At 38.3% G+C, this 27,166-nt stretch overlaps 2 protein-coding genes across 4 annotated transcripts in view; one reads left to right on the top strand and one right to left on the bottom strand.

The window, feature by feature from the left end:
• The window catches only part of PSPC1 (paraspeckle component 1), a 592,911-nt gene that overhangs the window by 41,579 nt on the left and 524,166 nt on the right, over nucleotides 1–27,166 (bottom strand). The gene's annotated exons all lie outside the window — the stretch shown is intronic.
• FDX1 (ferredoxin 1) lies at nucleotides 216–20,052 on the top strand. Of its 2 annotated transcripts, none has more exons than XM_026070535.1 (4): nucleotides 216–437; nucleotides 5,482–5,606; nucleotides 9,855–9,984; nucleotides 17,816–20,052. In XM_026070535.1, exons 1-4 carry the CDS (start codon nucleotides 376–378, stop codon nucleotides 17,928–17,930), a joined length of 432 nt encoding a protein of 143 aa, XP_025926320.1. In that variant the 5' UTR covers nucleotides 216–375; the 3' UTR covers nucleotides 17,931–20,052. The 2 variants fall into 2 exon arrangements, with proteins under 2 accessions (XP_025926320.1, XP_025926321.1); XM_026070536.1 differs by lacking the exon at nucleotides 216–437 and adding an exon at nucleotides 3,147–3,817.

Raw genomic sequence — 27,166 nt, 5'->3', positions numbered from 1 at the left:
GCTCGCCCGGCGGCGGGAGGAGCCGTTCGCTGGCCTCCGAGCGCCCTCCCCGGCGAGGCCCTTCCTCGGGGGCCGGGCTGGGCGAGGGGCCGGTGGCCCGGTGCCCGGCGGGCCGGCCGGGGGCTGACCCGGTTAGGCCCCGGCCGTGCTGCGCCGCCAGCTGCGGGGCCAGCGCCGTGTGCGGGCCGGGTGGCAGAAAGGACGCTCGGGGGCACGGCTGACAGAGCTTCAAGTGCTAGGAAAGCTAAACTAGTTTATACGTGTTTCTTTAAACATCTTTCTCAAAGACTGCGACCTTATCAATGTTACTTTTTTTCCATACAGTGCTTGCCACCTCTTTTTTAGAAAGTCTAACTGGATTTTTTGTAGAGCCTGATGATCTCTGCCTTTGATGTAGGAAGAGCACTCATGCATCTAAGTGCACAGAAAAAAATACAGTATGTATGAGTATATGTTACAACATGAGCTACCTCTGTTGATGTTTAATATTCTGCAGTCCACAACTATGCATTTGCAACTTTGCATATGTGGGCAGTCTGTGTTTATGCATGGCCTTCTTAGTTTGCAGCTTCTGTATTCAAAGATAGATCAGAGCCTACAGTTAGCTTTCAGTATTCAAAATACAGAAATTATAAAAGCCAGATTGACCTGGTTGTCAGAGAAGTTTCTTTGACTCAAAACAGGATCAGTTGTCCAGTGTCAGAGGTGTAGCCTAGTCTGTTTCCAGAGGGTTGAGAAATGCCTTAGGCATCAAAGCTGTTTCTAACAGTTTGCTTTCAAACTCTTCTGTAGGTGTTCCTTTGCTTTGTTCTTGTGGATAGTTTTAATACAGAGAGACAGACTGACTTTTTAGTCTAGGACTCCTGTATGAAGTATGTAAAGTGCTGATTTAGATCTTTTCTCTGAGTGACTCTGCCTAGTGTCTTGAAAATAGGTCTCCATTGAGTGAGTGCCCTAACTTTGTTATTTTGAGGTCTTTGTTTCTCTGTTTTTCATTTTAAAAAAGTCAGAACCTCTTGGTAAAGTATTCTCAAGTTTTTAAAAATTATTAAAATTATTGAACAGGGTGAAAATGGGAGGAAAAAACATACTCTACAGGGAAAACATTCCCTCACCTAAGTATAATACAAGACTTGTAATCCCTCAGGTCTTTCACATGCAGACTGCATACAGATTTGTAAATGAACCAGGAAGTTTTGCATTGCACAAGCATACCAGCAAAACAAATCCTATAGGCAAGTTTTTCAGATGTATTGTTCACATAGTCCATGTCATAACCTCGCTGAGTGAGTCCAGGGATAAACAATCCTTTTTTTTTTCCTTTTTCTCATATGTTAGTACTCTCTCAGTTTATGTTCAAGTTATTCCCTCTACTGCTACCTTTTCCAGAAGTCATACTATTCAAGACCCATTCCTGAACTTTATATAATCAGTCAGCCTTAGTCTAGTAAAAAAACTTATCATTATTTATATATGTAAAAATATTCACCTGTGTTTATGTCTAAAGAATCAACACCTAGCTAGGTAAAATCATCAGTTGAAGTAATTTTTGCAAGCAGAAGTTTCCAAGTGTTTCAGTGAAGCACCAAGCGTTATGTTTTCATTGCTGGGTTTGTTACTTTCTGTCCATTTCTATCCATTTTCCCCCTTTTTGTTTCATAATGAACAGTATTTATCTTAGAATTCTTTTATATCAGTTTAGATTAGTTTATACAGTGTTTTTGCTGCATGACATAATTATTTTACTATGTTTGAAGTACTGATTCAGATTTGACTTGTGAATTTTAACACAAGGCTTGTTATTGTTAGCATAATAGTTTCATTTATGAAATTCTTCTGGTACTTGAACAGGACTGTTGGATGAACCATTTAAGAAAAATCTGGAAATAGAGTTGATGTCTCCATGTGCAACACTGGGCTACAGTAGTTATCTTTGTGTTTTGGGGGGAAATATAAGAGGTGGTTCTTAACTTGGGAGTAATAGTTGAAGATTCCAAAGGATACTCCTTTTAGAAAGGAAGAGGTAGATGTCAGGGTTCTTGGAGTACATATTCTTTTTGCCTGGGAGGGACAATGAACAGCATTCACGATTCTGTGGTGTTCTTCAGTGAAATTGCAGGGTTCCTAATTGAGTGTGTCCTAGTGAAGTTTGATTAAAAAGCTAATAGTACTGTGGCAACAGTGTGAAGAAAGGAATTGTATTTTACAGCTAGTGAAAAGGGTTAATCTGAGCATGAATTGGGATATTTATGCTTTATGCAGATTACACAAAATATGTTTATTAGTTCTTTCTGATAATTCTGAGACTATTTATGCTTGCACAGACCTGGCGTGCATTTCATGTTGCAGTATATGTTTTTTCCACTCAGATGATGACTGGGTAGACAAAAGCAATTACTTCAGATTCATAAAGCCTAAATATTGTTTCGTGCAGGTTTGAATTTTTTCTTAATGGTATCTGTCAGTCATTCAAAAGATCTGTGCAGTGTGTGGTTCGAATGTGTGACTAGTCTCATTACTCTCAGAACTATATATGTACATAAATATTTTCCAGTCAGGCTTATGCATAGTAAAGCTTCAATGATTTGTAAATTAAATTTTTTGGACATGTGAATGGTACTTAAGATTGTAGCAAAGTTAGAGATACTTTCTTAGTCTTTCAGTTGGATCTGCTTTTCTGCTTTTGAAAATAAATGAATCTTAGTCTCAGTTAATAACAAGATTGGGTTACGCCCTGTAGAAAAGAGTAATTATTCTAGCACATTCTTTAACAAAAGATGGTGACTTAATGATGGTGGTTCAGTTTGTTCCCTTCTTGCATGCTACGTAGGTTGGGCATGAGCAGTCAAGATGCAGTTCCACAACAGGCTGAAGCTAATGCAAGACTGTTACTACTGAAAGGGTGACCCCATTCATGTCTTGTGGGTTTTTGTTGTTGCTGTGGCCAGTGTCACTTTTGCAGCCACTCAAGTCAGTTTTGGTTGCTGATCCAGCTGAGACTACTTTGTTTTTATGGTTGGTTTTCAGCCACATTAGCAAAATGAGTTGATTTGCATTAATACCAGTGTAAGCATGATGGTAGGACAGTTTGAGTGGGGATTGCCCAAAACCACTTTTTTTGTATTAGAATTAGGTCAGTTTATGCTGCTTATGAAATTGTATCATAAAGATGCAGTAACATGATTGTTTTAAGCTGATGTAATGAGCAGTTCTGTCTTTGTACTGCTTCTGGCATTCATATGGTCATTGACCTGTAAAGATTGATTTTTCAGCCAGTTTTGTTTCCAGATTCAGTTTACTGTGGTATTATTCCAGGTAACACAGGCGAAGACATTTTCAAGTATGTTTTGAAAACTGGCTTAAGTAGGAAGGTGACTTATCTTTTACAAAGATTCCTGTGATCTCACGGGATTGTGACTAGACATGTTGCTATTTGGTCTGTGTTACTTGTGATCACCTCATCCTATAATAGAGAAAAGAGTATGTTTTGGATATTGGAAAATATTTAGTACTTGACATGCCTATATTTGGGATAGAGGATGTCTGTAAGTGCAAGTACCCTTGTATTCATATTTGGATCATGCTTCACCTTGACAGAAATAACATTTCAGGAAATGAGTGTATTCTAATGAAAACTGGAAGGGCTTTCTGAAGCATTTAAAAAAAAAAAAAAAAAAAAGTTACTGTCAGTGGTTTATTTTGGCTGTGAGAATGTGAACCTCTACCTCTCCAACTACTGCAAACCCAGCAGTCTTAAACTTCTGATGAAGCTGACTTTCAGTGAAGATGATGGAATTTGCACTACTGTATTTAAAAAGTGGGTGCCTGTCTTGTTGGTTCTGCTATGGGAAGTGGTAACATTGAGCAGAGAGGAATGAATGCAGTAATTTCTTGAACCATCGCAGCATGGTTTGCTGGAAGTCATCCATTGATGGCAACTGTGCAACTTTAATTACACTTGGTAAAGATGTATCCTTAAGATTTCTGAATTTTATTATAATGTATGGTTCTGTTAAATTCTGCAGATAAACAAAGTCAATGCTTCATTATTGATTATAGTTTTGGAATGAAATCATTGTTAGAAGTAGCTTGTGACTCTTCCAGAGAATGGATTGAGGGTTTATATGATAAGAATTGAGCATGATGACATAACAAATCATGGCACATACTGCTGCCAAGTAATTTTACAGTTATGGCAAGTATATTAAGTCTAGATCAACAAACATATTTGTCATTTTTCAAAACAAGCTACAACTTGGATTACGATAAAAGCATGTTTTCTTTTATAGCCAGTTCCAATATAACTGGTTTACCAAAGTGTTAATGTGGCCACTATCAAATTTTGGTTTTAATATTTGATTCTTCAGGTTAGTGTTTTGTTGGGCGTGACTTAGTTTTCAAGCTTGTACACGTTCTATGTGGCAGATTACTCAAAGTCTACAATTATTACAAAGATTAAGGATAATATTAAACATGCTTTTCTTAAACATCAATTTCTCACTAAAGCATAGGTGTTGCATTAGCCTTCATTTGTTTTGTGTCTCTTGGCAGATTTCTTCCCTGTCATCCAACAAGTTCTTGTTTTCCTCATTTACCATAAGAAAGAGAATCGTCTGTTTAAAACCAAACTATATCTTAATTGGTAGCATATTAACAACTTTCCTTTAATATTAATGTGAAATGACATAATATGGGACATCAAAAATCCCTATATTGTTCCATACCAAAAGTGCTACTCTTAGAAATAAGAAATATTTATGCCAAGTGTGCGGGAACTTTTTCTTAAATGTATGTAACTGTCCAAAAAGAAAAGCAGGAAAATATGTGAAGCCTTTTTTCTTTGACACCAACATCAAACTTCAGATGAATTTCACTAGAATTAAAATTTATAAAGTGAAATCATAATAGAATGAAATCTGTTTTGCATGTTATGATCTGTGCTCAAAGAAGCAGAAAATTTTGGAGTATTTCCATTATTGTGAGAACAGGGAGAGGAATTAAATTTTGAAACTAATAAGATATCCTGAAAACTCTAACCAGGAACAGAAAAATTTTAAATTTAACCTAAATGATAACAATCAGAAAATTACAATTTCATAAATCTAAAGCAAGAGTCCATAGAAAGGTGTGAAGAAGAGTATTTAACATAAGCCTTTTTATTTGCTAAAAATACGAATACTGTGTTTAAAATAAAGTAGCCTTGATTTCTTCAGTGAAAAGTGAAGCATCAGGATCTTCCATAGCTTATAGTGACAAAGCACAAACCTCAAAGTTTTTTTTTCTTATTTTTCATGGCTGTATGTTCAATGTACAGCAGAAGCCTGTACATATTACAGAGTTTAAAAGCCAGTAACTTATTTAGGTTTTTGTGCTTTTAGAGTTGATAGTGATTACTGTTTTAGCAGTATTCAGTCATTTTTAAAGATCTAAAAAAAATCTAGAGTTCTTTCTTAAGTTCTTTTATATGTTTTTCTTTTTCAGCTCAGAAGATAAGATAACTGTTCACTTCATAAATCGTGATGGTGACAAACTAACAGCCAAAGGAAAACCTGGGGATTCACTGCTGGATGTTGTTGTTGATAATAACTTAGACATAGATGGTTTTGGTAAGTAGATTCCTTGAATAATGTATTCAATGTCTAGAAATTATGATGAATTACCAGTTTATTTATAATGTCTATAAAACCTAGTTGTTCTTTATTTGGAATTTTTTTCCCATTTTTCTGCAGGTGCATAGGGTCAAGTTCTGAAAATATTTTGTGGTAGACCTGGGAACTTTCAATGTTTAAATGTTAAAGGAGGGGAATGCAGACAGAGTGCTGTCAAGGTGGAATCTGAAAGATGCTACCTGAGAACTCTTCTGTGAGTTGAAAGATTCTGGATGCATAACAAACTTGGTACATTCCTAACAGTGACAGGTTACTTCTGACTATATTGTCATATAGTCTCGATTTGTTATCAGGCTTTTTGCAGCACAAATTGCTGTAGTGTTTAAGTGCTGAGTGAAAGGAACAACCAAATCCATGTCAGTTAGCAGAGAAGAGCAACAAGTTTAATTCTTATAAAAGGGATAAAGGAGACAAGTTCATTTCTTGAACTTTGCCATACTGAGTTCTGTCTTCATGAAACCAGGCCTAAAAATAAGGGATGAGTGGTGGTGGTGGGGATATGTATTCTTTTATTTCCTTCCCCAAACTCTAAGACTGGTAATAGAGTGAGTTGTGGTAGTCAGATACATTCATTTTCAGTCAGGTTTTGTTTTGGGATACATTGCTTCAGTTTCCTTTTTTCGCTATTCTGATTTACAGTTGTTTTGACTGGTCTTTTTAGGTATGTACCTTTTGGGAAAACTTCTGGGAGTATAATAAGAGGGAGAAGAACAAAACCAACTTCCCTTGCTTGTTGGCTTCTTTAGTTAGTCTCCACAGGTTGATTAGTTTGGGATTTGTGCTTCTTTGATTTTTGGGTGTGTGTGTGTGTGGGGGGGGTATTTATTTATTTATTTATTGGGGGGGGGCTTTTGCAGGGGGGGTTGTTTTTCACCAGTTGCTATAGGCATAAAATAGGCAGTTTCCACTCTCAGCCCAAAGTTACAGGCCAGAAGAAGAAATATAAGTTGCTGCCACATGCCTGTATTTCAAAGAATCATGTTATTTTTTTTTAGTTTGAAAAGCAGGGATTTTTCTCCCTCATTCAATATGGTTTAGATTTTTTTTTTTTCCTGCCTTTGGAAAAAGTAATATCCAAACAGTGATTGTAAGAGGGTCGAAAAAAGCTTTTTCAATTCCATTTCAAATGATATACCCATGATCAAACTGATCATGATAAACAATAGCAGAAAATTCGTATTTTTGCTTCATTTCAGAATTTTGGTCTCTTACAGTACCAGGAAGGAGAGTTACAGCCCTTGTGTTATTACTAATGTTGATAGAGATGAATTTTAAGCCACTGTTACGTTAGATATTAGTCAACATCAGTGTTGACATTTGAGTATTAGTTATCTCATGGTATCGTGACAATTTATGAAAAATCATTTCATTCTTCTAAGATAAGCTTGTTTTAAATTATATATACCAAACATTAAGAAGATTGTACCAGGTGTTGGGTAAAACATATTCTAGAGAGCTATACTTCTCCGTATACTTCTCTTTTTTTTTTTCTCTCTCTCTCTCAGGAAAAAGAAAATATGCCTTCAACTATGCTTCAGATATAAGACTTTCAAGATACTCATAGTACCTCAGATAGATAACCATATGGATCATATTTTAAGGGAAAGAACTAGATAAGAAAAGGGAAAGATCTCAGAACACTGAAGTAATTTTTGGCAGAGAGAAGGAAACTTCTGCCAAGGTGGATTTGAGGGTTTTGAAAGAAACGGCCACGAAAGCCTGGAAAAGGTTCTGAAGGCACTGAATTAACATCTTATCTCTCTTATTCCCTCAAAGTTCCTTTGGAGAGAAATAAGTTAACACTACTAGACAGTGGAAGAATGTCACATAATTTGACTTTGATTTGCCCTTTCTTCTGAATTGTTGGTGGTGGCACCCCTAGAGAATACACAGCTCTGGTAGAGCTCTCTGAAGGAGTGCTAGGTTTCTCCTTTTCTTCTTTCTCCTTATCATCTGGAAAATTGCACTTGTATGTTGTTTTTTTGGGGTTTTTTTTTGTTTTTTTTTTTGTTTTTTTTTTGTTTTTAACTAAACTCTGTAGACTAGTATTTTAACTATGTAGTGTTTCTAATGCTAGGAGTTGTGAGCCTGGAAATGTAAGTAAAAGTGGGACTGCAATCTCAGATATAAAACTGTAAAGTCAAGGTTGTAAATAGAAAAGCATGGAAAATACTGAGTTAACCTAATGTTTTCAGAGTTATGTTATGTTTTCAAGACAAATGAAAGCTTGCTAGTTAACTTGCCAAACTTAAGTTGGTACATGTGTGATTAAAAATACTTATTTTATTATATTAGGAATTATGTTAAAGTAAATTACGGGCAAGAATCCATCTATTATGTAAGAAGGCTGAATAGAGCAAACACTGTAAGCATGTGGTATGTACCTTGCTTATGCAGTAATGCATTGAGTCATTAAACCTGATTAAGTAATTTAGAGCCTTCAATAATGGCCTCAGTACAAACTGAATTGTACCCTTTTGGGTTAAAATCCAATTTTAAGTAAAATATTTGATCATGAAAATATGCATGCACAAACAGACTCTTGTATCCCAATGCCTTAGTGAAATTCTAACTCAGTACAAGTTCTGTTTAAAATCAAAAAGGGAGGAAGTTCTGAAAACTTTCCTATTCCCTCAGACTTCCCCTCTGTTCCATAGTTAGTTCCACTGAAGTAGTAGGATTCTGCCCATGCGAACTTTCAAAACAGGGATTTAAATGAACATAAGTGTAAGTAAGTAATACTACAAACTAAAGCTGGAAATGGAGTTACAATATGCATGAGTTATATGTATAGCATGGAGCAAGTATAGAAAAAGTTAAGTAGGCTAAAAGTTAAGTAGGTGTGTGTGTGTTTTATTTAAGTGCCAATAAATTTCACTGCTAGTAATAAAATCTCTTTGGTAAGTCTGTAGAATCTCTGCTATGAGTTGCATACATTTGGGGAAGAAGAATCATCCCTTGAAAATCTGTAACACATTAGGACAACTCTAGCTTTAGGTAGCATTTACTAAATGTATCCTATAGACTTATGGCTAGTCTACTTATACTCTACAGTTAATATCTTCTCACATTTGGAAATGCCAGCCATCTTAACAAAGCACTGTGATAAAATGAAATGGCAATGCTGTCAATAAACAGGAGCCAACATAATCATTGGAGATACCGTGACAATCTTTAATGATAGCACATGTTATTCCTATCTCTAGAATGATGTTTTATTAGATAACCATTCTAGGGCAGAGAAATAATGCAATGTAAATAATGTAAAAATGTGTGTGTAGTGTTTTAAAAAAAATTGTAAAGAGAAAAAGGTAAAAACTTATCTGTTTACTTCTATCGCTAGGGGGCATCCCATGTGCAGCAATAATGGCAATAGAAATATCTCTGCATAAGGACTTTTAAAACATTTGAATGATTCAGCTGCACTCAATTCATTTGCTATTACCAGCCTTACATTCCAAAAAGAACCTCTGTAGTGTAAATAGACTCATCAGTGTAATTTTTTTTTTCCTTTTGTCCAACATGAGAACACTTAAACTGCTGATATGACAAATTTTAAATTACTTGGCATTTTACATTTTGTTAAACCCTGTTTTAATTATATGGATTTGTATGCATTTGAAGACATACTATCTTTTTTGAATCAAATCTTCTAGTACGGTATCATGCTCATTATGATACATGGCTAATGATACCACTGTGAAGTGTAACAGAACAGTGTTTTCTGCATGGTTCTTAAGGTGTGATGTAGAATTCCACCGTTTCTTTTGATAGCAGTGGTTATACATGCAGGCAGTGTTTGCCTTTGCTTCCATGAGTACAAATTCTTCTGTTTCTGATTTCTAACTGAGCAATTGCCCGTACTGTGAATGATCACAGTCTAAGCATTCTAAACTAGTGGTTTTATAAAAACTACTTTTTAAACTTAAAAACAAGGAAGGTGGGAATTAATCAAGTATTTTCAGTAAGTAATTTCAAGTAAGTTTTTATGTTATAGGAAATGTAGAAAATACTATTGGCGGTTTAATGGTAAGCAGATATATGAATGTGGGAATATATGATACGCTACTGCTCAGTTGAGAGTCTTCTTCTGGTATTAGGCAGAGAAACAGATATATGAAGGAATTCTGCAATTCTGCTGTAATACGGAAGTTAAGTTTTTTGTTAACTTGGTGCTTTCTTTAGGTGCCTGTGAAGGAACGCTAGCCTGTTCAACTTGTCACTTAATCTTTGAAGACCACATATTCGAGAAACTGGATGCAATTACTGATGAAGAGATGGACATGCTAGACCTAGCATATGGCCTCACAGAAACGTAAGGCAACATAACACTTCCCTACACCAAAGAACTGAAAGAAAGGTCTGCAGATGGGGCAGTTCGATATTCTTAGAATGCCTTAATCATTTTTAATGAATAGCTGGATTCTGTTACGCAAATGGGACTTAAAAAAGTTTAAGTGGAAAGTTTATATGTTGTTTATCTGAATTCGTATTAGGTAGATGTCAGTAGTATTTTCATAAGCTGAAGAGTGCCAGTTGCCAATACTTGCTCTTCAGTATCTGATTTGGAAATGTCAGATAGTGAAGCATGACCAAAAACCCAGTTTCTTCACCAGAAACTTTGCCAACGTTGTCCTGGGTGAGATTTGTTTTGTTCTTGTTTCCCTTCCTTCTCCCTTTGCTTTCTTTCTCCATCAGTCTTTAAGTAGTTAATGTATTTTATGACTGTGCCATGTTACTATTTTAGTTTGCCTCAGATTTGCTTTGAAGCAATCCCTACTTGCCATGCTTTGACTCATGTCAGAGTGTTCTTAGAGCACCCAAACCAGATTTCTTTTGAGTGAAACTAAAGCCAAAGATGTGCTCCAACTGCTAATGGTCATTCAGTGCATGGGGCCAGACTAGAGCTTGTCTGACGTAGCCCTCTGTTCCACCTGCCCCCACCTTGTAATAAGAGTGTCGCATTCTCTGCACTAACCATTTGACTCTAAGGTCCATTGCTGGTGGACTGCGCTGCTTGCTGGTGTGCGTGTAGCCTGTATCATAGAACATACATGGGAACAGTAGGCAGCTGTGTCTTGTGAGACTTCATAAGCCCTTACCTTCAGGCTTCAAAGGAACTATGTGTTGAAGTTTTTGAGAATCTTTTCAGTGATTTCAGAGGGCTTCATACTTGGCCTACATAGCATTTTTTTTTTTTTTTTATTCTGCAGAGAAGTATTTTGAATTCACTCATTACCTCCTTGTACCGATAATGGGAATCCTGTACTAGTCATTTCTGCATGAGGGTACACGTTTAATTTTGTTTCAGCTAAATTACGTTGGGGTTTTTTTGAGCTTCAAAGGCAAAGTAGTAGAGCTATGTATTCATAGCTTGTCTTAGCTTCTTTTGTTTTATCATTTTTCCCATGCCAAAGAAAATATTTAAAATCTTGGAAAAAATCATAAGGCTGTTAAGTGTGAATTGACTTCCCCCTTAGTATCTATCATAATTGTTCTAAAAGTAACCTCTAGGTTCTGGGCCAAACCAGTTGCTCAAAGAGCTCTAGAGAATAATGATCTAATAACATTTTGTTCAACTTACTTTAAACTAAAGGTTTAAAGCAAGGGGGTTTTTTTACTGAAGAATTGAAAGCAGTGGAAAGCTTTCTGTTTAAATTTTTCTTCAATTTTCTCTAAAATTTCTTTGGTCCAAATTAATTTTTAGACCCTCTGAAGACACGTTACTTGCATGTTACAGGTTTTTTTAATGTCATGGCTGTTCTTTTAATGACCAAGGATCTTTATATGTATGAAAGGTAGACTTTCCTGGAAGACTGCTTTTTTTTCCCCTTCCCCCCTAAGTGCCTCAGATATTTGCTAGATTGCCTGATCTTTGTGCTGATACAGACCTTGGTAATAGAGATGCACTACTATGCTCTTGCATAAGTATAAGCATAAAAGTTTTTCTTGTCAGTTACTCTCTTGGCTTGGAAAGGTCAAGAGGTGCCGAGAAGGATATTGTCTTTTAAAATGAGATACTGATTAGAAACACTAAAACAAAATTGGTTTGGGTAACTGCAGAATAATGGAGGTTATTAAAAGTAGTACAATAAGGGAGAAAAGCAAGCCCTGGCAAGTTAAATATTTAAAAAATAACTACTATAAGACTGCTGAATAAAAAATAAGCTGAGAAACAGCTTTCTAAAAAGTAGAAGAAATAATTTTGTTTCTAACTTAACAGAATCAGAAAACTTGTTGTCAGGTAGGGCCAATAGGTGATGTAAATGAGCACTTTTAATAAAAATATAAAATTTAAATATAAACTGATAACAACCCCCTTTTCCCCCTTCCCACCGAAAGTCTCTTGCACTGTTTTCACTGGAGATGCTTAGGGATGTCCCTGCACTGGAAGCTTTCTTTGCAGGGAATTTACTGAAGGATTAGTCTCAAACCGATGTGTCTATAGAAGGGGTATTAGAACGAATTAATAAAATGAGTAGAAACATTTGGTAAGGACTAGGTGGTATTCACCCAAGAGATCTAAAGGAATTCAGTATGAAATTGCTGAACCTGTAATGTTTAATTAGTTGGTTTAAAACTGCTTCCAAACCAGAGGAATGTAAGGTAGCAACCCAATTTTTAAAATGAGATTATTGGAACTAGAGAGCAGTGAGTTTGATTCCATACTGGGCACTTTATGCATGCGTCTATTGGCTGTTACTTTTTTATAGTTTCTACTAAATAATGGTAAGGAAAGAATCTAACAGAGCTTTTATAGAGGGAAGTAACCATTATGGGAATTCATCAAATGAATCGCAGAACACGAAGAAAGATCTTACAGTTCATATAGTTTACCTAGCTTCCAGAAGTCCTTTACTAAGTTTTGAGATGCAGTGGGATAAGAGCAAAGGCCATGTAAAGGATAAAGAATTGGTTAAATGATCATTTGTCTTTTAACAGGGTAGAAATATTTGGCTGTCTTGTAGGAGATCAGCAGTGTGATCCCAGAGTGATTTGTGCTAGGTTTTATGCAGTCAGCATATTTGTAAAAGGCTTGGAAAAAGAAATGAAGAGTCAGATGACAAGGTTTGTTTACAATACTGTATTACTCATTATGGTAAAATCAAAACCTGTCCATGAAGACATGCAGAAAGATCTTGTGACATTGAAAGACAGGAAATGAAATAGCAGATGAAATTTGGTGTTAATAGAGGCAGATCAATGCATATGGAGAGGAGGGCGGAACAGAAGTAACTTGAAATGGGCTCTTAGCTACCTAATGTTTCTCCAGGAATGCTAGTTTATGGATGGTGTAAAAACACTTCAGAAAGGAAATGGAACACTAGCAGTTTTTGGAAGGAACAGGTAGAAAAGCAGAAAATCCCACTATAGGAAAAAATGTTAATTCACCGTAGCTTTATACTTGTGCTATTTTGATTTGTCTTAAAAAAAAAAAAAAAATAGAATGAGAGGAAGTACGGACAAGGGCTACAAAATGGTTAAATGTGGACTGGCTTTCATGCAGGGACTGACTAAATCATCATTTTTAAGATCAAAGCTTCTTAGGCTGTTGGGAAGAATTGAGGGAGGGGTTTCTGRTTAGAGTCTATAAAATTGTAAATGCTGTAGAAAAAATTAAATAGGAGAAGGTAGTTTTTCTCATAAGATCACTTGGTGCTACCTAGTTTTTGTTGTGTAGCAGTCTCAAAACATAAGGAAGTTACTTCACATGGTGTAAATCCATTGCCACAGATGGTTATGAATGCCAGAATTCAAAGGGTTTCAAAAAATATTTGGCAAGTATGGGGAAGAAAATTCAACCACAGGCTGTTAAACACAAGGATACTACCTGCAGCTCAGGTAAAATGCTGGAGACTAGGAAGTTACCTTGAAGAGATATCATTATATGTTTGTCCTGGTTTTTCTTTTCCCTAACACTTGCTACTGGGCACTGGCTGAAACAGGATATTGAGGGAGAAGGACCTCTGGTCAGATGCACTGCAGCTGTTCTTGTGTTTAACACTCCACAAGACACTAGCAGTTCGGAGAGTGATGTTTTGCCAGACGCCATTGCAGTTATGTCCGTTACTGCCTTGCCAGAAGTGTTAAAGCAGAACTCTGATATATGACATGTTGTATATGTTTGGATTCCCTGGAGGATGTGCTTTCCACAGGGTAGATTAATCATGAGTATGTTTGTCTGAACATAAATCTCAGTCTGCCTTGTTGCTCACCTGAGAGCATAGGTTAAGAAAAATCTGCTTTTTATTCTATGTTAGTAAAAGTAAAAACTTCACAGCGCTCATTGCTAATGCACAGCGTTCCTTTGCTCCTTAATGTTGTCTTAGGGAAAGAGATGTCTTCGCTGAATCCTTGACTAGAGAATCTACAGAATCTATTTTGCCCTCTTTTTCTGTTCCTCATTTAGTATGCCACTAGTTAAGGCTGGCAAATAAGAAAGGCGAAATCAAGATATTCAACTTGTTTTTCTTCTAATGGGAAGAGGAACTGTAATTCAACCCACCATGTCTTTTGGAAGATGAACATTTTTGATACTTTCCCATTCTTTCAGAATAAAATTTATGCTATTTATTAGCCTCTAACAGGTTTATTATGATTCCAACTATTTGAAGGGTAGGTCATTTAATGATGCCTTACTGCACTTCAGTATATATTTGGGTAGACTATGAATTCTTATAAATGTTATTATGAGCTTAATCCTCTGAAGTGCTGTCTATGTCCAAGAATATGCCAAAATGATTCCCAAATTTTAATGATTCAGGGATTTAACTTGTTTAACTTAACTTTTGTATAACATCACTTCTTCTTTCTTAATTTCAGAAAGATCTATTTAATTTACTTGTTCTGTTTCTCTACTAATCTGGTGTGTAAAAACACTCAGATATCGGCTCTTCATGAATATAAACTTTTTTCTTTAGAATGCTGGGGAAAAAAAACAACACACCTGTTCCTGCATTTTCTCAGAAAACCAAAGAAATAACTTGTAGGCATGTTTATTAAGATAGCACGTTGGTTTATTATGCTAAGGACTGGTTCCTCTGGTAATTGGAACTAGATTTTTCTTTGTGCAATGGGTAAATTGATTGAGTTGGTGAATCTTCCATTAGAATTACTGGAGCTGGTGTTCTCACAGAGTAATTTTTGATTCAGTAAACTAGGATTTTGTCTGAGATGTTAGTCTATATACTGGAGCTATTCTTAAAAGAAACAATACAGAGTAAGTATAAAATTAGCAGTGGTCCCAAGTGAAAATCAGGTATTTTAGTCAAATTAAGCCTTACAAACAATACTACAGCTATAATATAAATATAAGAATTTGCATATCTGTGATAGATTTAATTGATCTTGGTACTCTTACATATGCATATTCATGAATTGAAATATTTTTGTAAAGTGTATATGCCCACACGCATTCCAGTAACTTAAAGTTGATTTGTACAGTCTTTTACATAGAAATATTACTTTCAGGTGTAGTACTGAATTGGGGGCTTTAACAGCAGTTGATAGCTACATGCTTGAAAGAGTTCTGTGTAGATATTAATTTAGTCTCACTTTTTTTCTAGTATCTCTCTGCCTACAGTCCTGTACTGATAAAATTATTATTTAACTGGTGATACAGAACGTTGCCCATCCTTGCTGACATTTAAGCATTCTATATTTAATTCGATATACATGGCTTGGTATTTAAATGTATTTCAGCAAAAAAAAGGACTTACGATGTCTGCAGAATTTTCTGGTGGTATTAAACTTTTTTTTTTTTTTGAATGTTTGCATAAGAGATTTTCCCTGCTAAATGATGGAAGAATGAAGGATTGCATCTTCTTGGGTGCCATGAGTATTTTATCCTCCTCACCTCCTGTGTTTCTTGTCTTTTGTTCACTCTTATCATTCTGGCCTAATGACCCAATCTTGAGTCCTTCAGTTTGAAAACACAACCAGAAATGTACCATTAGTGCAAGCGAGCAAGCTACAATTTTTGAGACTTACCAAGCACCTACACAAATGTGTCCTCATTATGAGAGAAACTTTTTTGCTTACAACTTTGAAAATTGAAACCTGGCATTTAGAATAGCTTTTTTCCTTTTCTTTGGTTGATTTTGCATTTTGTAGTCTGAAAATTCACTGATGAAACTTCACTGTTGCATTGTCTTGCCTTCTTTTTAATGAACTTCTGATTGTAAAGAAACTTTTAAATGGTCATCTTATTTTTTTGTAAACTAGAACTAGCATAATTATAAAATATCTTATTTTTTTACAGTTTAATGTGGCTGATAAGTTCTACTCAGGATCCCCCAACACATAGGTAGACATAGGCTAAGAAGTACTGTAGAATTGAGCCAGCTGCATGTAGCACCAGCTTGAATGTCTGTAACTTGCTTCCATCATTTTGCACCCTCTGAAAGGTTTGTTTTCTGGTACCTGGTTTTATATGAAGCCTAATATAAGACAAGAGGAAGACAATAATTAATCTATCATTGCCTGAGTGATAAGTTTTGTGTTTCCCACCCTTTTCATCTCCTTTTTTCTGTTGTTTGGTTCTGGTTTCTTAAATCTTGCCCTTGCATTGAATGTAGGCTAGGATAGGCTAAGAGATGTATAGCAAGCTGGGAGCTTTCAAAACAAGTGCAGATTAGGAGTTCCTTGGAAAAGCAGGGAATAAGTCTCAGAACTAGCGAGCAAGACTTTCTTGGACTCCAATGTTACAACAGTTGAGGAAGCTACTGCATGTTGCTGGAGTGAAGAAGCAAAACTGAAAGAAAGGATTCATCCTGTGAGGAGGCAGTGGTTTTTGAGATTAAATACTTTTTTTTAATGTATTTTTTTAAATATATTTAATTTCAACCTGTCTCATCCAACATATGAGTCGTATTAACTCATTTCTTTTCATTTCTTTCTGTGAACATAGTGTTTTTATTGGGTGGATGAATTTGTAGGATCAGGGCCATAAATATGCATTTCAGAATATATTCTCTTTCCCCAAAGTATTATCATTCACTAACTCATCGTAAGAAACTAACCAAATTATCTTCAGCTGCAGTTTGTTCCTTTGTTCACCATTCTGTGATTCTGGTTTAGGATCTGCTAAAAAGTTGGCAGGCTTCTTTAATACACATAATTTCTGGCAAACACTGTTTTAAGCTGCTTCTGTTGAATGAGTTCTGAAAAGAACAAATCTGAAATCTTTAAAAGAAGCCGTAACTGTTATTTGTACCTGTAATAAAGAAATTAGTAGGTCCCAAGGGGGTCTTGCATGCCCTCTATTATCTTATCACAGAGCTTTTTTTTGTTAGTGTTGGTCATAGGAAGATATTTCTTCCTTTCTGACGCCTGTTATGCACTAGCCATTTTAAGAAGAGACAAATGGAAATGTTATTCTGTAGGTACTTCAGAAACAATCTATGGTCCTGCTGGACCTTGCTTGACTGGTCCAGAATTGCAGGTAGATGTGTGGGAATGGAATGCCTTAACAATAAATTACTGAAAGGCAGGATTTTAAAATGGCTGTGCACTCCCCGCCCTGCAAATTCAGAATGTTTGACGTGGATACAAATTTTTGAGAACATACAAGTGACAGGAAATGGAAAAAAAAAATCTTAATTTCTTCTCAGTAAGGTTGTGTCTAGTGGACAAGCTCTGAAAGTTCACCTAAAGTAAGCTGTCAGGGGCATTGTCCCAATGCACATTCTATTTCCTTGGGTTGCCTTCAGACTTTGGATGGATTAGGCTATGCCTTTTCTGAGGATTTCATTCATTGCCTTCATTTCCTTGGAGATGCCAAATGGTCTTTTAGCAGATCAGGTGTCATTCCCTACACTTGACTAAACTATTAATGAATCATTAAAAATGGAAGGGTCACCTGTATTGTATGTTGCCTCAGCAAGCAGGAAATACTCAGTGTAAAACTTTACATGTACTGAACTCTGTTTTATAAGTAGGCAAATTGATGGCCATGATTAATTCTGTTTATATCTTTGCATGGATGTATGCAGTTCACTACTGGTCTTGATTAAGACCATGCACAAGGTTACTGTTTCTGGACCATAATGTGTTTGGGATGACTGAACTCTGGGGAAATAATCTGGTATATGTTGTTAGATATATGGTTGGGCTAAAACTAAAGGCAGTGCCATATTTTCTTACAGATCACGTTTGGGCTGTCAGATCTGCTTGAAGAAATCTATGAATGATATGACTGTTCGAGTACCTGAAGCTGTTGCTGATGCTAGACAATCGATAGACATGAGTAAAAACTCCTAGAAGAAAATATTTAGGGGTTTTAAAGAAGCTTAATTATTTTTATAACTTATTTTTAAATGTGTAATTAAATACAGAAGCTTACATAATTGTGAGTTATTTTATATGACTATCAATATTAGATTAATGCTATTTTGAATTTCTTTACAGAACTCTTATATTTTTATGCTTAAAATGCAATAATACTTATTCTAAGTGATCATTGGACTATAACTGTTAGCAAAATAAGTGTATTACAGATTTCTTATAGTATTAATTCTGCCAAAACTTTTAATGGCAGTTGAAAACTCGATCACTTCTACAAGACTTCCTATAAAAATGGGCATTTCTAGGTTTCAGACCTATGTATGTTAGAGAGCAAAATTTAGCAGAGTACATGGGGTCTTCAGAATGTTCTGTTAAAGGTGGTATGCTCAGAGTGCAGAATACTGGCAGCTTAACTGCTGCAGTACCTCTCTGTTGCCCGCATCAGCAGTCAACAAACCTCAGTTTAACTGCATTTATCTTTGACTGCACCACAAATGTGGATGTTCACATGGCTCAGAAGAGTAAAGACTCAGAGCTGTCTAATGGTAGAGAGCATAACTGCAGGAGGTATATGTAAATTCTTGCTGTTACCTGAAGCTTGGATGATGGTGTTGGGATTGAACAGGGCACTGTGCTGTCAACATAAGATTTGTTCTGAAATCTTCATCTCTTAGTTTTTTAGTTGCAAGCATGCAGTCTGATGTTAGACAAGGTGTTCAGCTTGAAGAGAATCCTGGATCCTGGGCCTTGCTCCAAGGATGATTTCAATAACTGATTTATATGAAATGACCAACTATATTTCATAAAGATGGATTAGGTTCCCCAGAAGGAATAGGAAGACCCCCATGGTGGATATCCTGTAGGCTGATGACTGAGAGCATTCAGTTGGACCTTGTTTTAGTCCTTCTAAAGTAGGCCAAAAGAAAATAATGTCTCTAAGACTCATTGTTAGTCTCTCCAGTTTTTGTTGCCTAAATAATTAAATGAACTGGCTATCAGTAATGTATTACATAATGTAATATTTTTGAATATTGGGATGATTTTGAGCTTCGTAAAGAAGAATAACAATCTTTTGATATAAAAAGAAATATTTTCTAGAACTGTATTGAAAATAGTAAATCTAATTCTGATTCCTTGATTTCCTTCTCACAGAAGCTATTTCTTTGTTTTGTGGTGTTCCCTTTAGACTTTTCCCTTAAAACAAGATACACTTAATGTGATCTGGTCAAAGAACTTAACATTAGGGTTCTCAAAATTTGCTTGATAACTAGTCGGGGGGGGGGGGGGGGGAGGAATGACTTTAGAGTTGAAGTTTCCCTGTTCCTTGAAAGACAGAGGAGGGTCGGGGAGAAGGATAGAAATAAATCAAAGAAATATTCTGAAGATACTGCTGTCTTCCCTTTAACTACTGTGACTCTAGGCATAATTTAGAGGTTACCTTCCCACAATCACAAACTACAGTAAACTGGTTCTCACTTTGTATTGCCTCTGTCCTGAGTTCATTTATCTACAGTAATTCTCATTAAATCTTGAACTTTTAAATGAAACGTAACTCCTTAAATTCCAAGAGAGCGCGCTCAGGTAGGTCATAACGAGGGTTTAGCGTACTATGCATTCCTAATCTGAAGATAGAAAAGTAATCAGTATAACTGTGAGGTTTGGGGGTGTGAATTTTTGTTTTGTTTTGTTTTTTCATCTTACAGTACCAGGCACTTCTCCTTGTGGGAATCTCAAAGTGCTTAACACTGTATTTGAAACACTGTGTGCCAAACAAATGTGAAACAACTAACATGCAACAGTTCTTTGTAAACCAAGGTTCTTTCATTGTGCATTTCATGTGACAACTTCTTGTTATCAAGACTTTGTGGCTCTCCTACAGTGTGCCTGTGGAAGGAATTACTTAGCATAGGAAGGCCAAAGGACACTTCAAAGTTCATCTTGAATTCTAGAGGTATTCTATATTGCATATAAATGGAAGACTCAGAAAGAAGGTGAAGGAACTGATATGTACTCCCCAAAATGCACAGCTCAGAGGTATACTTGTTTCTTTATTGTCAAAATGATTTGCAAATAAATCTTATTTTATATCAATTTCTGAGACACCTTGTTGGTATTGATTTTCTTCCCTCTTTGTCCTGTGCCACTGAATGAGTTTCTGGATGTAAAATGGAATTTATAAATACTTATATTTAGCAGTTAATGCACATTCAAATATAAATATGACTTACTGTGCAGTGACACATTATTAAAGTATCAGAACTACTTGAATACATATTTACTGTTAATTCCTTGTGCAAATAAAGATTATAGATAACTCGCTTTCTGAAGGCACTTCCTTTCTCACTAAGAAATTAAAATACGAAGTCATATACTTTTTCTCTCTCTCCTCCCCCATATACATATATATATCTATGTGTGTGTATATATAGAAAGCAAGAGTATGTTTAGTATTGAATGAGGAGAAAATCCAAATTGACTGTGTTCCCTCTTGCTTCTAAGCTTTCTTTAATTTAAAAACGACCTACAGGCCTATTACAAGACATGCCTGTAGTCTGGGGCAGTAACAAGCCTATATTTCACTAGTAGTGGAGGAAATGCTACCTTTTAATTCCTAAGACTTCTGTTTGTTTTCTGGGAGGGGGGAAAGCCCTTCAGGTTTGCTTCGTTTTTGTGAAGAGGCCAGGCCAAAAAATCCTCTGGCAAAAGGAAAGGTCTTTGTAATATGTTCTGCCTTTTTGACGGTCGCAGGGGAGCGTCTGGGGCTCTAGATAATGCTGTGCCTTGCCTTCTGCCCCCTTAAAGCCCATTCAGGATAGGGGTTCATACTCACTTCTCTTCTGGACGGGGAAGTTATGGCAAGAGCAGGTGCTCCACTTTCCTTATTTCTGTGAAATTTGTGTGTATGTGCTTCTGGAAGTTTTTTACTTAGTAGTGTTTGGTGTGGTGTTTGAAAGGGAAGAAGGAGGTAATGAAGTGCAACAACTGCTCTGAATAAAACAAACTTGTTTTTGGCTTTGTGGCTCAGACTCCAGTAACTGTAGAAGGAAAATCGGAGAGAAGCCCTTGAAGATTAGATTTGGAAGTTCCATAAATTCCTGTCATGTTGCCTGTCTCATGCTATACCTGTTAAATACTTGGTGTAGCTAAGGTTAATGAATACAATAAGGCCTGGCTGCCTTGCAATTTGACATCACTAAACCTAATCTTGCTGAGGGAGGTATCCACCATCTGCAATGCAAGCTATGGGTGTAGGGGAAACTGGAGAGAGCAAGAGAGAAGTCCTCTTAGCAGTTTATCTACTCAGAAAAACTCCTCAGTCTTAGTAAGTTCACCCCTTTTGGTTTCAGGGCTCCAAAAAATTTAAGGCAACTATGTCCAAATTTCGTTTCATACCCTGCTTGGAGGTAAGTTCAATAGGGCACATCCGAAAAAAAAAGATGCAGGGAAAGCAGCAGTGCTTCCCCCACTCACTTGTCCAGGCTAGGGCATGGAGAAGTTTCTCTAAAGCCTGACTTTCTGTTTTGCCTTTACAAAGGACAATGTGATAAATGAAGATGGGGCAGACCAAAAAATCCAAATTATTTAGGAGGAAAACGGAGAAATAAATCTTTAAAGGTGTGAGGGGGAGGAGAGAGACTCAAGCTGAATCACTACTTATTAAATAGTAGAAAACCTTTAGAAGACCATTTGGAAGGCTGCAGCTGCTGTAGATGACTCATAATAATTTCTCTTCAGATGATCTGAAAAGATATGAAAGAGGAATGGGGATTTCCTGCATTTTGGGAATCCCAGGAAAGCAGTTGTTTTCTCTGTGGGTGGCCTTGTATGTCCATCCACTCACTGCAGTAGCTTGATGCATTGCATCTTTCTGTCTCTCTCATCTTCCCTGCTGCTGCCAGTACAGTGACAAGCAGTGTTGTCCACATGTAAAATAACACACATTAAAGGGAATTCTGAGATTATTAACATTCTGAATTACTGGCCACTATTTCCTTTTTTATGAAGTCAAAAGGTTTTTTGATGTGAACCAGTCCAAGTTCAGATAGGTGTCATTAAAAGTAATTTCTGACCGGCAGTGACTTAGCATTTGTAACTGGGGAGAGTTTTCAGTCTAAAGTAATGGCCTGCTTGTGTACGAAGGAGTATTGCTTGAGCTCCTTTCCATAGCTCTGAAAGCTCAGTTGACCTCTGCCCAGCAGCAGAAGTATTATTTGAAGAGGTCTAACACTGCCCATGTGCCTCCGCAAGGGCTGATAGCTCAGGTAGTCAGTGTTGCCAGCAAAATCTCTCTTGTTCCTAAACCCTTGGATAGTTGGTCTATGCATCCAACTAGCCACGGGTATCTATAGGTAGTAGGATGCATCTCTCTTGTCTGCTAGAGAGGAGATAGGATAAACAGGCTTTTGAACAGACTTGGTGCACCCGTTCTTATCTATCACTTTAGATATAATGGAGCCTTTTGGATTCCTGCTTCTGGCTCTTTCAGAGCTTGTCTTACCCTGTTTTCTAGGAAAGGTCTGAAATTCTCTCAGCTGGTGCTGACCCCAGGTGGTAAATCCTTGCAGCACAGCTGTAGGGATTAAAGTTTGGGGCTGGAAACAGCACAGAATTAAAGCAGTCATGCACATGAGCCCAGCACAGCAACAGCTTCTGGATATGAGCTGGTTACTATGGAACCAGCTTTGATGTCTGTAGCTGTGATAGAAATATGCTTTCGGTGTTACAGTGGAAAAGACAGGCAGTAGTGTGGCTGAGCATGTGTTCCCCAAAGTGCACAAGAGCACACGCATACCTGTACGTACACATGCACCCGGCCGGCCACCAAGATCAGCACAGACATAAAGCGGCACTCACACACAGACAGTGCCAATGGCCTCACCTTTTTCCCCTCTCTGGCTGACGAGGCTGAAAATATGTTAGTGGAAGACCTGAAAATGCCTTTTCCAGCACCCTGTAATGCCTCTGTAGGCAGTAACGCTCAGGCAGCCTCCCCTATTGACTCAGCTGGGGGGTGTCCCCCCTGGCCGTGGGGCTGGCTGCTCCCCTGCGACAGCCTGAGAGCAGCAGGGCAGGGGCTCAGCCACCCCGATGAGGCCCTTGGGGCTTCCCCACTGGCTGTTGTGCCTCTGTACTCCTTGGTGTTTGCGGGGATGAGCCTGTGATCACACAACCTAACACCTACGGGAATGGATATTTGGAGTATTGATTTCTCCAGAACTAGAGCAGGCAAAAGTGGATGCGTTACAGACTGAAGCAGTCCCTGAAGCATGGAGTCCTACCAGTGTAGGCACCGATGCAAAGGCAGAAACTGCATTCAGACTCTTCAGAGAAGTCTGCTTGTGTCTGGGCCAGCTGTAGGGGTTGAAACTACGAGTGGTTCAGTTTTCTTACAGCCGGGAGCAAATGTTCACTGACAGCTGATGGGCTGAGATCTCTTGGTTTGGAGAAGTCTGTCTGCTTAGTTTTAAACAGCCAAAGAAAATGTCAGGCTGTAGGTGGCATTTCTACTGCAGGCGGTGTTGGATCAAAGATGGCCCTCTTTAATCCAGTTGTGGATCAAGCAAATATCTGAACAAGCTGGATGTTCTTATTCCACCCAAATACATCTGAGCAAGTTTCTGGAGGAGCAGTAGCTGCTCATTTTCATTTTACCATTCTGCAGGTAATTGTCTTGCTTTCCCTATAGACATTAGCAATCATTATCTTTTGATCTGGTAAGTGCTCGCAGGCTTGTGACTTTACTGATAACGGTTTTTAATAAGGGCCTTCCTTTCCCAGAAAATTCTGATTGTAGGGAGAGAAATGGAGAGCGAGCGAGCGAGCTGAAGCAAAAACACAGAAGGATGCAGCTGGACTGCCTAGGATCTAGGAGAGCCACAGAAATGTACCACCCAGGGAGTTAACAATAGATTTTGGCTAAGGATAAAGGTAGCAGGTCTCATCTCTGAGGAATGTTTAACAACAGATGAAAATGGCTGTAAAAGAAAACAAATGGTGTCATAGAGACAAGTCATATGGTAGCTAAGAGTAACAGAGAAGGTTCATTCAGATTGCAGTTCAATTCCTGGGAATTAATGACTATCAGGAGAGCACAGCAGGGGATAGCTGGAACATGAGAATTTCTGCTGGAGATTTCAGCACATTTTTTTCTTTCAGGCTAATCGAGTTGTTATGATCATCACAGTCATTTGATTTTCATCAGAATATTAGGAAAAACATGTTCTGCCCAGATACAGAGAAGAAAAAACAGCCAATTTCCCTTTTCCTGGCGTTTCCTGCCCCTTTGGGGGCTCTCCTTTGAGGAGATCAGCACAGGAGCCCACGAGGCAGAGGTCTGCAAAAGACAGGAACTGTCATGAGGGTGAAGAGAAACTTCGGAGACTGGATCTCCCTCAGTTGACAGCTAGTGCTGTATTTCCTGTTCAAACAGCCCACACTGAACATTGTATGAGAGCTTCTCATAAAAAATGTTTAACCAGAAAATGCTTTTATTTTTTTTTCAAATCCTGGCTATTTTATTGAGTTGAAACACTGAAGGTTTGAGGAATTCTTGAAGAGTTCAAAGACAGACTCTTACAAGATGCTGCCTATGTTCTTGGCCAGCTTGGTCAAGGATCCAGAGTTTTTGGCAACCCAGGCCCTGGGGCAACCATCCAGGAGGCTCCTGCCACAGCCACAAACCCTGTAGGATTTGGTCTTGGCCCTCAGAAACTCCAGGGGTAAAGAGGAACAGCAGAAGTGCCACGGATGGCCTTCAGACCAAGGGTTCAGACTTTGGGGAGCCTCTGGCTCCAGAAAAGGTTCCTGGGCTCAGGGCCATGGCCAGGAGCTGGGAACTGCCCTGTGCAACCAGAGCTTGGGTCTGCACCAGGGAGCCCTCTGCACTCCCTCTGGAGCCAGAGCTGGCTGAACTTCCAGTCTGAACTGGTGCAGAGCCAGGATGTGGGCTGCAGAAATCTGGGGATGGGCTCATGGCTTGGGGCTGGTTGGTATACGGGGGCTGCTTGGTAGGGACCCCGAGGTCCAGGCAGCACAGTTTATTTAGGAAATACTGTGTTTAGGTGTTTCCAAAATGAGGTTTCCTTCGAATTTCCAGTTTATAGGATTATTTTAATTTGTTTCTGGTGGAGCGACAGAGGGAGGGGATTCAAACTAAACCGTATTTTGAAAAAGCAGGAACCCTGGGGTTTGGGCCAACACTGTCCCTTATATCTGCCATAGCATTAATGCTAAAAGTAATTCAAGAAGTAGACTGTGTGCTCATGACCAGTTTGAGCTGATCTACAGCTCCACTGGCACCCGAAAGAGTAATCTGATTTTCTGCCTTCCCAAGAAATGTTCCTATCTCCTCCCTTACACCAGCTGTAATGCTCCTGTCATCACACAAATGGTTCAGCGGGCTGGTCCAGGTAAAAATTATTGTTGTTATTATTATTTTCAGCCAGATTAATTAGCTGATCTGTCTGACCACATAACCACACAGGCTTGGCTGCAGAAGGCAGAAGAGAGACTTGCTTAAACCACCTGTGAAACTGCATCCATCACCTTTGCTATGGCAAGTCCAATCTGCAGGGACAGTGACAGGGTCTGTGCAGGGAAATCGTGTCTGTAGCAAGAACTGCGAGGCTGCTTGGGGCCACCCACACATAACCAACGTACTGGCTATGCCACCTTAGGCAGTCACTGTCTGTCATGCTGTCCAAGCCCCGGGCAGTGAAACAACACATGCAGGCGCAGGTGCCACTCCAGATAGGACGTGTGTGCCTCAAGGGGCTTCTGGCTTCCTATTCAAAAGAAGCACAAACCTATGAAAATTTCATGTAATAGATCACTGCTGAGCAGAAGTTTTCTTTCCTTTTGAGTGATAAATGTCCAAAAATCTTGCATTTCCAGGAAAAGAGTGGTTTTAGAGTTGCTAGCCTCAGACTTTGCTGTCAGATCTTTTCCTGTGTTTTTTTTTTTTTTTCCTAAACTGTCATATGGAAAATAAGCAGCTGTCCTAGCTGTGAATTTAACTGCATGCAGAATACTGAAAGTCCTGCTTCTGCCTGCAGTCGTTATATCCCTGGGTGCAGACAGGCTGTACTACTGTGACAAGGGATAAATGGACCTCATAATTTAAAAGAAGGCTATTTCCCAGCAAGTGGAGAGATCTCTTCACAGGACAGTACAGAAGGTCCTGGCTTTTTGCAGCATGTGTTGGAGAGGAAGAGGGAAGAAGGCTGGAGGCCTCATATTCACCTCTAATTTGTTTCTCCTGATCCGTGAGCTGCGCTGGGGCCGCGGCATCCACGGGAGCAGGGTGCCCTGGCCCTGCGTCCTGCCCTGCAACGCCGGGCACCAGCTGTCTCCAGTCCAAAACTGAAATGTTAGGGATTACAGCAAAAACCAGTCTCAAAGTATTGGGATTCCCTAACCTGCTCAACTCTATTTTCAAACCTTTTGATGGCCACCATGGAATTGGTGGATGAACTATAGCGTGGCCTCTGGTGGCAGGCGAATGAACCAACAGGGACCACTGCACATCGAAATGCTTGGTTGCAGAAGGGAGAATTAGTTTGCCTTAAACAAAAAACAGCAGTGAAAAAGCCAACAAAATCTGTCTCCCTGAAACGTTTGTTTGTTGTACTTGAAAAAGAGCGCTTGCTTTGAAATGTTAGCTCTGACCGAAGGGGATGAAAGGGAGAGAACATCTCACAGACCAAAGCTGCGGCAGTATTTTTCAAAGACCATCTCACTTTCTGCAGGACTGACTTAAAGGCCAGGCTCAGGAGCTACCAAGGGCACCAGCGCTAAAAGCCAGCTTTTCCTGCAGTCCGTCTACAAGAGGTACGAGAAGATTGATGCCTTTCCTTTTTTTCTGGCTACCTCTGTCAACGAGGCTGTTGGACTTTCCTCTGATGGGAAATTACTCTGCCAGCCTGAAATGGAGGCCTTCGTTCTCCACCGCTTTTGAAGCTCATTAATATTTATCTCTGGATAAGAAGGATGTGGAAAACTTCCATTCCGATTTGTTTCTTCTATTACTTATTTTCAGAGGTAAAAATGCCTAAAGGAGGCACAAGACATTAGAAACCTTCACAGCAGCATACAGAACTGAAGGCGGAAAACCAATTACCAGGCAAAGGAGTTAATTCTTGGAGTAAAAGTACAGAGTAACTGCAGGATATTTGCTAAGGTATAACCAGCAAATCAGCACTGTCAATTGACCA

This window comes from Apteryx rowi, unplaced genomic scaffold, assembly GCF_003343035.1.
Source record: "Apteryx rowi isolate R43461 unplaced genomic scaffold, aptRow1 scaffold_311, whole genome shotgun sequence".
NCBI classification, from domain to species: Eukaryota; Metazoa; Chordata; class Aves; order Apterygiformes; family Apterygidae; genus Apteryx; species Apteryx rowi.
This window is presented reverse-complemented; position numbering and strand designations above follow the sequence as displayed.